Genomic DNA, 11477 nt, shown 5'->3' on the forward strand with positions numbered 1-11477 from the left:
TCGCCAGCCGCTAAGCCTGTTTGAGCACGCCGAAAGAGTCAGCCCCCCACTCGGCTGCGCCCTGCTCTGCTAAGACTACACGGCGGGAATACTTTAGGCTGCCTGACTCCCGCCCGGCTTGCCAGACTCATGTTTGCATTCTGACTTGTTGTTCTTCTGCCTTTCCTCTCTCAATCAGCCAAGGCCGTCTTGAACAATCGTCGCGTCTCTCGTCCCCCGTATTGCCTCGTGTGCCCTGCCTTATCCCGAACTTTGGGGGTCCCCCCAGGTCACGTCATCCATCCTGGCCTGCCCCTCGTTCGCCTTCTCCTCTCCTTTGACTTCTCTCCTTTGAGAACCAAACTGGACTTGTAAGTCTGACCTGGAAATGCCTGCTGCTTCTCGGCTCACCACCAATCATGGCCCTCCAGCTCGCTTGCCCCGGGTCTTGTATGAGCAGCGACCGGCCCGTCTGCTCGCCATTGTCACCCTCCTCTGACTACCCTGGATCCTCGTCTCCGTGTCCGCAGCGCAATGGCCACCCCGTCTCCTCGCTCCGGCTTGCCCCAGGGCTTCTCCGTCTACCAGCCCGCCCTCGGCGCCCAGCTGCAGTTCTTCCCGGCCCTCGGCACTCAGCGGCTCGATGACTTGATCAACGCCCACGTCCCCGGCCCGGCCTCCATCAAGGACAAGCGCGCCTCCGTCTCGCTCGACTTTCTCGGCTACGCCCGCACCACCGGCCAGACGTTCAAGTTCTATCCCGCCGCTCCCTCGCTCGCCGAGTCGCCCCTGACTGGCAGCCCGCCGGCCCTCGACTCGGCCAGCTCCTCCTTCAACGTCTCCCCCGTCACCTCCAGCTGGGACTGGAGCGCCACGGCCTCGGTCTCGTCGCGCTCTTCCACCCACCGCCGCCCATCTGCCAAGGTCGCCTCCTCATCCACCACCAGCCCTCCCTCGCGCCATCACACGACAGACTTCTCCAGCCTCCCCGGCATGAAGATCTTGACCAAGGACGGGCTCGACGTCACAAACTCGGCCTCCAGGGGCTCCAAGACCAAGGAGCAGCGCGACCATGCTCACCTGATGCGCATCATCAAGGCCTGCGACAGCTGCCGCCGTAAGAAGATTCGCTGCGATCCCAGCCACAAGAAGCGAGGCGGTCCCCCAGCTCACATGCACGCGGCCGCCGCTACGGGCTCAAGACCGAGACGCAAAGCCAAGAGCCCGCCGCAGGAGCAGCTGACACCGCCTCAGTCACAGCCACCACCGCAACCATCGCCAGTCGGTGCTGACTCCTCGGAGGCCATGGGCGCGGATGCCCTGGAAGCCTTCTTGACCTCGTCCCTCGATCTTGACTTTTCCATGTCCCATCCTGAGACTTTGGATCCGCTAGCCGCGGCTCTGCCCGACTGTCCATGGGACGACTTCATGCAGTTTCCTCCCATGGACGCGGCGGCCGACTACGACTTTTATCTGGACCCGAACAACTATTTCACCAGCCAGTCCTCTATTTCGTCATCGTCGGCGTCGCCATTCAAGATACCCACCCCGCAATCGCTCCAGGAGCCCGGGGCACCTCCCGGTCCAGATACCACGACCGCCCAAGGAGCACATGCGGCATCGCCCCAGTACCCCTTCCTGGATCCATCTGGCTTTGCCGGCGACTACACCGACTTCAACCTATTCTCGCCACAATCCAGCTTCTCCGAGGATGACCGCATGCTCTCCGTCGGCTCGTCTTCCCATGAGCCCGGATCTTCCCAGCATAGCCAACCTGGCTTTGATGACTGGAACGTCGAGGCTGCACTGCCCAAGACCGCGGGCGACTCTGTCGGCGGCGTCGATGAATACGATGGTTTGAGTCTTATCGACTCGACTGACCGCCACGTACTCCCACCGGGAGCATCGGCGGCGTCTGCTGCCTCGCTCGGCGGCCAAGTGATCATCTGTTGCGCGCCGGGCACCGTGGTACTCACCGCCGACGGCTACAACAGCCACGTACTGGATCACGTACGTTGCACATCTGCGGCTCCCCCGTCCTTCGTCAAGCAGCGACTAACTTCTCGAAAGGTACCAATCAGTCTCAGTGCTTCCAGCTCAGCCGCGGCTGCTGCCGACTCAAGTGTATGTGTCCCCGGCGTGAAGATGCCTTTTGCGAGACAGCAACTGATTTTGAAAAAGGAATCGTCAGTTGTATATGCCTCTCGAGGACACGCCGTCGGACAGGCCGGCGTCGCACCTGTCGCACTTCATAGCGTATGTCTCGTAAAATCCCTCTTGTTCTCAAGCAGCGACTAACTTTGTCAAAAAGGAACCCCGAACTACGGCATCCGCTCAAGATGGCGTGGCTACAACAGCCTCGAGCGCTCCGGGGCACGACCCTACATCTGTAAGCGTACGTCGAGGCCGCCCATCTGCCGTGAAAGTCGCTTGTCTAACTTGTTCACAGGCGGTATACGAAGACGCTCTTCGTGCGCACCTCGCGGCGAACGACGATTGTGATGCACGTGCGCCCCGAGACGGAGTAGTAGACTCCAACGACCTCCAGGACCCCGACGTTGGCCGTGTGCGGGCAACCCAGACATTCCGCGATACTGTCCAACGTGGCTCTCATGTCGTTGAGCGCGTGACCACCGAGCCTCCTGGTCTATCTGGCTCGCCCTCTGATGCTGTAGCCGTGGCACCCCGGCTACCCGCGCCGCCCGGCGTCAGCGGCTCCTCACCGGTCGACGGCGTCGTCGACCATGCCGCTGGTCCTGCGTCAATCGATGGCCTCCCCGTCCACAGCCAACGGTACTGTCAAGGAACCGAATCCCCGAATTCGCCATCGAGGGCAAGCCTCGAGGCAACTACTCTCGACGGACACACCTCTATGCCATTCGTGTCCTCTCGGCAGGGACTCGCTCACGGCTCTACATGGCCCCTGCAAGGAGCCGTTTTGCCTGACGAGTCGCTGGCCGCTGTCACAGCTTCCGAACAAGTGGTGGTCGCACAGGGCGCGCGTCCCAAAGCACAGCAGTGGCTGCCGCGGGATGTCCTTGCAATGACCGCCAAAGGTGTTGCTACGGTCCTGGTACTGCTGACAGCGAGCGTGATGCCTGCTCTTCAATGGGCACACGTGATTGTTGCAGTCTTGGCGCTTGCCTTCAGGTCAGCGTCGGTATGGACCAAACAGCCGCCATCAGCCCCCGAGGGCAAGTTGTCACCAGGCTTGCTCGAGGGCAAGCATCCCGGCTTTACGAGGATGACTCGAGGACTGACGAGCATGCGCAGCCATGCGTCGGTCGCAGTCTTTTCTGGGATGTCTTGGAGAGCATCTTCTGCCGTAGTACTGCTACGAGGATAGGAGCGATTGCGGAGTGAAGCTTTTCGACATGGGCTATATGGACTTGGGCGTTGTGCTTTTTTTTTTAAAAAAATGGGAGATGATTTTGGCGAAGGTTGATGGTACATTTTATTCATCTTTCTTATTGGCGCTTCTGTGGAAAAAGGGCAAGGATTGCTCATGGCGTTGGAGAGAGGATACACTAGATCTTTGGAGTGGATAGACTTGGTCTGGATATGCCTTATCAAGAACGAGGCAAAGTAGCCAAGCTGCAGTTATTTTGCAGTTATTTTATTTTAAATTTTCATTGTCAAACTTTGAAGTTCTCAATGTCGTCGAGGCCCCGGAAAAGGGGCTGAACTGCTCGAGCGTTGAAGAAGTGGGCCACTGCCACGGTCATGTGATTCAGATTTGGACCGTGTTTTCTTGGGCCCGCGGCCTGGTCTTTTTATGTGCGGGCGCGAAGCTCCAGCGCGAAATCGGACCGGTGATTATTGGTTGCAAAAGAGAGAGCAAGAGGCTCGAGGGAGAAGTGTTGCGTCAGGATTTTCGAGGAGACGAAATTGCAGCGTTGTGGTTTGGAGCGCGGGCAAGGACGACGACGACGAAGGTGCGCCGGTGAATCATCGAACGGTCAGCATTCGTTACCGGCAAGAGATCCGGCTCGGCGGACCTGTGCTACCTCTCAGGGGCAGAGGCTGACCCGCTACACGGGCGGACAGAGAGAGAGCAGGCCGCGTCCCGCAGCAAACCGAAGTGCCTCCTTGGCTTGGGCATCAACCACGACTCAACCTCGTCCAGCACCAGATCTAGGTGCTGCTAGATTCTGCTCTTTGGCGAGGGCTCTCATTTGTAGAGCTGCATCGTTTCGGGAACATTGTTGCACCTTTGTCGAGGGACTGAGGGAGATTGATCCAGGGTGTCTTGAGAGCCGGAGGGGAGCGGTGAAGGCGGGAGAGAGGGAAGAGAAAGGAGTGCGGGTCAAGTGCTGGTGGCAGAAGTGTCGCTGTCTGCATTGTTGTGGAGGAAAAGGGAAGAAGAGGTGTGAAGAAGAGATTGAAGAGAAGGCGGGAGAAGAGACGAACGAAAAGAGAGAAAAAGGCAGGACGCAAACGACGAAGGTTAGCGGGCCGTGGAGGAAACGCACCTGGCTCTTCTCTCTCTCGCCTGGCAAGCCAAGGCAAAAGAAGAGCAAGGCGGCTTAGGAAGAAAAAAGAGGTCGCCGGAGCAAGAAAGGAACAGGAAGGAAAAAAGACTTGAAGAGCCCGTTGCCATGGCGCTGTCGACGCTGGCAGCTGCGCAGCGGGCACTGAAGTGGCTGTTTTGTTCAGCGCAGCCGGCAGCTGCCCAGGACAACAGCAAAGGCGGGAGCGAAGAAGAAGAAGGAGGAGGAGGCGATTCTTTGCGGCGAGCCGTCGAGGAGGCGCAACTTTTGGCCAATGACGACCAAAGCGAACAGCACAACCACGACAACAACCGCCACAGCAGCAGCGGGCACATTCACAGCCTCGACAACAACCAAGACGCAGCAGCAGCGGAGATGGGAGACTACATCGTCGACAAGGAAAACATTGCCCCTGCGGCCGCAGACGTGGCGGGCGTCACGGCGGCGCTGGGCCAGCTCAAACTGGCCAGTCCGAAGGGCGAGCTTGTCCGGCAGCCCTTTTCGTCGTCGCTCGTGGCCAGGGAGGCCGTGGTCGGCGAGGATGCCGAGGTTGTGAGGGAGAGGGAGCAGAATCTGCGCTTCATTGGGGAGGCGCTCGACATGGTGGGTTCGCAACGCCTTGATTCATAATGCTTCCCTTGCTAAGAACAGCCAAACACCTCAGGCCCGCCTCGCTCTTCGCACCAACGAAACACCCGTCGGCTGCGTCCTCGTCCACAAGGGCCAGATGATTGCCAAGGGCATGAACGCGACCAATGTCACGCGCAACGGCACCCGCCACGCCGAGCTCATGGCCATCTCGGCCCTCCTCTCCGTCACGTCGGACACGGGCCCGCGAACCACGTCGCTCCGCCCCAAGCAGCAGCCGCCGCGGCGGGGCAGGGAGGTGTCGTCGTCGCTCGACAGCTCGTCGCTCGACTCGAGGAGCGGTGGCGACGCGGCGCCCCCCGACCAAGGCAACGAGGACGGCAGCAAGGGCCACCTGTACCCCTACGGACAGAAGCTGCACGCCAGCGGACGCGTGGACCGGCGCATCCTGCACGACAGCGTGCTGTACGTGACGGTGGAGCCGTGCGTCATGTGCGCGTCGCTGCTGCGGCAGTTTGGCATCAAAAAGGTCTACTTTGGCGCCGTCAACGACAAGTTTGGCGGCACGGGCGGCGTCTTCAGCATCCACGCCAACTCGCTGCCCGTGGGCGCCGACGGCTCCCCGACGGCGTCGGCGCACCCCCTGGCGCCGCCTCGACAGCAGTCCCAGCTCCCCGATAGCAGCGGCACGCTGGGCACGTCGTATCCGCCCGGAGGCGGCGATGGCGGCAACGTGGAGCCCGGGTACGAGATTGAGGGCGGATGGGGCCGCGACGAGGCCGTGGGCCTGCTGCGCCGCTTCTACGTGCAGGAGAATGGACGAGGTATGGCACATGCACCCTCGCGTCAACGCCCACTGACAAGTCCCCGGCAGCCCCCGTCCCGCGAAAGAAGGAAGGCCGCGCCGCCCGCCTGGCCGCCATGATTGAAAAGGACGGCACCGGGGTGGCGGCTGCGGATGCGGCTGCCCCTGGTGCAGTTCCCGCTGGTGGTGGTGGTGGTGGTGCCGAGGGCCCAGACGAAGCGACGACGACGGCCGACCAGCAGCCGTCGCCGGGGTCGGTCGAGAGCCGCAAGGAGAACCTGGCGCCGGTTGACGACGACGGCGGCGACGACGACGACGACGACGACGACGAGGGGGTAAGCGAGGGCAAGGCGGAGTCGAGTAGCGACGATGACGGCGTGGACAATGAGTTTTACCTGGGCCTTGCGGAGAGGGCGAGGCACCGGGGCAACTATGCGCCCTAGGGGCGGTTGCTTTTGCTGGCATTGGTTCTATTGGCGTGTGCTGGCAGACATGGTCGATACGGACTGTCATGATGCTTGCTTTCCTGTCTCTTTGCCTCGCTCCCGAGAGATGGACAGATGGACAATGGATGGCGCCGGTATGTAAAGAAGAAAGCATGGTCTTGGACTCCCTGCATGAGAAAAAGGGGACTTGCGGCTACAGTGCAGTGGCGCCTTGATTAGGCCCTGTCCGTTGGGCCGTGACAGGCGGCGTCCCGTGACCCTGGCGGACCGAGGGGCTCGCCACTCACGGCTGCGGGGGGCCCCCATGCCCCTCCAAGGTCTTTGCCATTCCCGCCCCAGTTCCTACGGACTTTTCGAGATTGCCATGCTTGCCCTCGTTTCAACCATCCATTCTGTCGCCACCCGGCCAAGCGTCTCCGTCTCCTCGTGTCGCCCTTTTCCTTGAACGTTTACCTGCTCTTCTGGCCCCTTGAATCCCGCCATCTACCACCATTGACCGTCAGAAAGAAGAAGCCGCTTCGATTCTCCCGGCAACCATCCCCAGACCCCCAGCGTGCTGGTGCCCCCCCCCCCCGGACTCGCTCATGTTTCTCGTCGCCCGAAGCCCAGTCGCTGGACTCATCTTGCCGACAACGGCCGGCTGCTCAAATGCCCGGGCCTTGGATTACGGCGGCTTGCGAAAGGAGCCTGCTGCTGCCAGCGCGTCCTTTAATGCCTTGCTACAGAGCGAAAGCTTTGATGCTGTGAGTTTGCCTTTCTTCCATTGCCACCTTTCGCCTTCTTCCTTTACTGACAGCTTGTCGCGTCTCCAGATTAAACGAAATGTCGACAAGCTTGCCGACCTGACCGACCAGTTCCCCGGCTACCAGGGCGTCGCCTCGATCCTCGTCAGCGAGGAAGAGCTGGACGCCGTGTCCAAGCTTTCGGGCGATATTATGATGAGCCTCGACAAGATTGCACTGCTACGCGAGCAGCGTCCCGACGTGGTCAAGACACATACTCGCGCCCAGTCACCTTCATCTTCATCAGACGACGAACACCCCAGGGCGAAGCGGGTACGTCGCCTCCCCATCCAGCCTCTTTACACTTGACCAGGGAGCTTACCACCATCCACCCCCCAGCAGACACATGTACAAACGCACATGGCCAAGCCCACCTGCCGTCGCTGCGGAGCCGTGAGCACTCCCAAGTGGCGAGCCGGGCCCGCGGGCCTGCGCACCCTCTGCAACGTCTGCGGCCTGGTGCACTCCAAGCGGGCCCAGAGGGCGGCGGGCAAGGCCTCTGCAAGGTCGCGCAGGGTCGGGCCGTGAGGCGTCTCCCTCGCCGGCAGTACACGTTCGTCGTCGACTATTTCATTCAGCATTCGGAGTTAGGCATGGTTCAAGGCGCGCTACTATATACCCAAAGAAGCGAGGTGGCCCTTTTTTTGCTTATTCCTGTTTGGCGCAAGGTGTTTCATCTGCTTGGAGACATGACAGTGATTTAATGAATACAAAAGTCATTGTTCACATGGGCTCAGAGAGCAGTTTGAGCCATCATATCGCCCGGCATTGCATTATCGAGGCAGTTGCTGGTTTCCTTTGTCGACGTTATGCTCGTGTTCACTACCCCTGAGATATGTGTGTTACTCCTGAGATCCTTCAAGAGCGCATTGCAGTGATGAGTGGGCCATAGCCACGCTATTCATGCGCCCTTCTGGCAGTGCTCACCCTGTCAAGCCCGTCAACCCTTGCCGTCACCGGCCTGATCCCACAGTGGCAATTTCCTCCAGTCTTCAGGCTCTCTCACCCAGATGGTCCCTCGAATGGAGCGTCCGTCCTGTATTCCCAAATCTCGTGGCCAGTATGGACGCGCCGGTAGCCGAGAAAGCCTTCGGCGAGCTGGAAGAGAAATGGGAGCGACTGTCGCGCATCCACGCCTTGGTCGTTCTCGTTGGCTGTGACGCGGACCTTGATGTCGTCAAAATGAAGGGCTTTCATGGCAGGAGACACCTCAAGAAAGGGGGGTGCCTGAAAGGAGGGTATCAGCCGCGTGTCTCTTGCTACAGTGTCTTCCGGGCTACTACTCACGGCTCGAGTTTTCTCGTCACATATGAATTTCCGCAGACACGTGAGGATGCAGACGACCGAGTCTGCGTGGTTGCCCTCAATGGTTATCCCCCCTTTGGAGACGCCCGTGCCCAACTCGTCGCCCCAAAAGATGCGCAGGTGGTAGGGCGGGTTGAAAGCACCTGTGACCTCGGCTACCCGGGTCAGTCTTCTTGCTCGAGGGCCAGGGTCCCCGTTGCCGCTGTTGCACGAGTCGCCCTCTAGGCCGAGCGCCGGATCGATGTCGACAGTGGCGAGGGCTTGGACTCGAAAGAGTTCTTCAAGGTGCGACTCGTAGTGAAAGCGGTGCGATTTGGACACCGACAGGACGACTGCCTGGCGCTCTAGGTGCACTGTGGGCAGTCTGATGTCGCCGGCCTGCGGAGGAGACGGTCGAGAACGTTAGCGGCCAAGAAGACATATATGCCTCCTTCATGTATGTATGAGTGGTCCCGCCGCGGACGGGGTCCTTGACTTACTTGCACCCGGAGCTCGAAAGTAAGCTGCCCGGCAACAGCCACGATGCGCAGCAGCTGATTCCAAACATGGGCTTGCGGGTTGGTTTCGGGGAGTCTCAAGAGCTTGGTCAGGGCGATGCAGCATTCTGCCAGACACACGTTGACCGGGCCAACGGCGGCGGCAGGGGAGCCATAGGTCTGCGCCAGCGCATGCAGAATGCCTGACTAGTCGGGCTGGACCTTGACGGCGAGCTTGGAGACGACGCCTAGTTCTTTGAACAGGCCCTTGTTCAGTCCATGCTCATCGCCCCAGTACTCCTCGAGGGCCTCGGACGCTTCTTGGGGCCTGCAGTGAACATGTCAGTATGTGTTTGGACCGACGCTCGGTCGTGATGGAGACTTCGAGCGCAAGGACGTACAGGGATGCTCCGGACATGGTCTCGCGAGGCCAACTTGCACTCCAACGCTTCGAAAGGCCGAGATGTTAGGAGCTGAGATGAATGCGAGCTGGAGCTCAATGTTTTGGCGGTCAGAGACTGGTGCGCGTTTCCAAGATGAAGGCAGGAGCTTGCTGGCTTTCAGTAGAGGCGACCGAGCACTTCTTGAACACGCGTTGAAGGCCAAGGCGAAGGCAGGTTTGGGTGTTTCGGGCGAGCGTAGTCGGACTCCGGCATCTCGTGCTCTAGTGTAACCTCTCTCGCTTCACGCCCAGGACTGAGGAGCTTGATGCTCCGAGCTGCCATGCCTGGGTAGCCGGGTGCGTGCTGCCGTCGGCTGCGTTGCTGCATGGAAGCCTGGATAGCTGATTGTAGACAACTCCTTTATCGAGAGGTGGGGAGGAAGAGCGAAATATGAAGACGGCCTACAAATTGAAGGCAGAGCAGAGAAGGACTCTAACGTTCAGTCCCTGTTGCAATGCTGTGTATGTAATTACAGTGTTTACTATCACGGCTGCATCTCGCCCTCAACGTCCGACATGGAGGACTTACAAGCTTCACCAGCCAGAGCTTCTGCCGGGACCCGAGTTTCCATCAACGGCATGCTGCAGCAACGTCCGGAAGAGACATCTGGGTACTGCAGGCGTATACTCGCACAAGCTTGGAAGTACATTAAACAATTAGTCTGCAGAGCTCTACAAATCGTTGGTCCCTTCCACTCTTCATACAATCACGACGACCATTGGAGTATAGGCGTACTTGCACAAAGGCAAAGAGTCAGAGACCGAACGTACGTGACTGTCCAGTTTGTTACAGGGATAGCGCACGCCTCCCTGGTGCTGGAGCCGTTCCTTGGAACAATCGCAGGCGGCAGCCACAGGTCTAGCCAAACCCTGGTTGACTACTCCTTCTCTCACTTCATCGAAAGGAGCCACAGGCTTATCAGAAGGAGCCACAGGTTCGTGTTTGTATCATTTCAGTAAAAATTCCACCTGCTACAAATACCGTTCCACCGGCATCAGTTGTGGCTGCTAGATGAGCTTTATATCAAGTGCCATTATGGGATGCTGTTTCTGCTTTCGGGCACGATGCACGCGCGAGGCCCGCCACGGCTCTAAACTATTCGCCCAATTCTATCGAAGCCTTTCTTGGTCCTCCTCCGACTGAGCATGTATCGACTTGGTAGCGTGCGCGCAAGTTAACTGGCTTTCATCCAGGGGCTCACAGCGTCAATATAGAACGCTGCTTGTGCGTCATATCAATCAGTCTCTCCTTGAAGGCTTCGCATGTCAGGCTCTTTGGGAAATGCCGTTCTCCCCTACACCGGCTCGAGATCAGTGCAAACGTGGTGGAACAGTCGTCTATATACCTCTTCCCATAGATGACAATTGAACTCGACACGCATATACCAGGTTTCACATGAAGATTAGAATCAAGGAATATATACTTTGTAGAGTCATTTCCACAAGAGCACGGCCGTGGAATGCGTCAACATGCCAACCTCGTCGAGTCAAGTCCAAGACGAGGTCAGTTCCACTCCCAGAGGGCCACAGGGGACGCGGATACAAGTTTGCGACGCTCGAGAGACAGCGCAAGTTTTTGGGAAAGCCAAAATGTGCCGTGCCATCAGAGGCTTCGCCTAACTCTGACGCTGAGGAGCGACAGCTGCGCGGCTGTAGCCATGATTGGCCTACGTCTTCTCCTCCGCGGTCAAGCCCCCCGGCTCGCGACTTGTGAAAACCCCTGTTTGTCGGCGACATGTTTCGACGGTGTCGAGGCTGGAATGTCAATGGAGCGAGCCGCATTGGCAAAGGTCAACGTTCCCCGATAAAAGTCAATGTCTTGCCCCCGTACGAGATGAGATTGGCGATCATCTTGTATCACTGTATTTTCCCGATTGAGTTTTCCGACGGGCAGTTTTTGCATTGCAGAGTCGTGTCCTTCCGGAGACGAGACCTATATACTCGGGCGGTTCTATCCCGTCAAGCCGCTCCAAGTCGGCCTTGAGTCTTGACTTCACGTCGGCAATATGGCCGGCTTCCCCTGCTTACATGGAAGACCGAAGCATATAACACGCCACGCCGCTACGTGATGACATCATGAGCTCGTTACGTGCAGATATTGCCTGACATTTGCAGCTACATGTACGAATCCTCCAGCTCCGCAGCATCGAGACATGTGTATGTC

General features: G+C 59.0%; 4 protein-coding genes across 4 annotated transcripts; 3 read left to right on the forward strand and 1 right to left on the reverse strand.

The window, feature by feature from the left end:
* Window positions 1-513: 513 nt before the first annotated feature.
* HRG_09957 (transcription factor Cys6) lies at window positions 514-2507 on the forward strand (the record flags this gene model as incomplete). The annotated part of the gene is made up of 5 exons (XM_044868428.1): window positions 514-1989; window positions 2050-2103; window positions 2171-2235; window positions 2291-2368; window positions 2429-2507. 5 exons carry the CDS (start codon window positions 514-516, stop codon window positions 2505-2507), a joined length of 1752 nt encoding a protein of 583 aa, XP_044716425.1.
* A 2070-nt stretch (window positions 2508-4577) lies between these two features.
* On the forward strand, window positions 4578-6305 carry HRG_09958 (cytidine and deoxycytidylate deaminase zinc-binding domain-containing protein; the record flags this gene model as incomplete). Its single annotated transcript, XM_044868429.1, has 3 exons — window positions 4578-5072; window positions 5134-5881; window positions 5932-6305. The coding sequence occupies 3 exons, from the start codon at window positions 4578-4580 to the stop codon at window positions 6303-6305; spliced, it is 1617 nt and encodes a 538-aa protein (XP_044716426.1).
* Window positions 6306-6892: 587 nt separating this feature from the next.
* HRG_09959 (GATA zinc finger domain-containing protein) lies at window positions 6893-7618 on the forward strand (the record flags this gene model as incomplete). The annotated part of the gene is made up of 3 exons (XM_044868430.1): window positions 6893-7051; window positions 7121-7363; window positions 7430-7618. 3 exons carry the CDS (start codon window positions 6893-6895, stop codon window positions 7616-7618), a joined length of 591 nt encoding a protein of 196 aa, XP_044716427.1.
* A 474-nt stretch (window positions 7619-8092) lies between these two features.
* On the reverse strand, window positions 8093-9289 carry HRG_09960 (uncharacterized protein; the record flags this gene model as incomplete). Its single annotated transcript, XM_044868431.1, has 5 exons — window positions 8093-8317; window positions 8378-8773; window positions 8875-9051; window positions 9094-9199; window positions 9273-9289. 5 exons carry the CDS (start codon window positions 9287-9289, stop codon window positions 8093-8095), a joined length of 921 nt encoding a protein of 306 aa, XP_044716428.1.
* Window positions 9290-11477: the final 2188 nt, after the last annotated feature.

This window comes from Hirsutella rhossiliensis, assembly GCF_020360975.1.
Source record: "Hirsutella rhossiliensis strain HR02 chromosome Unknown scaffold00014, whole genome shotgun sequence".
Lineage (NCBI taxonomy): Eukaryota > Fungi > Ascomycota > Sordariomycetes > Hypocreales > Ophiocordycipitaceae > Hirsutella > Hirsutella rhossiliensis.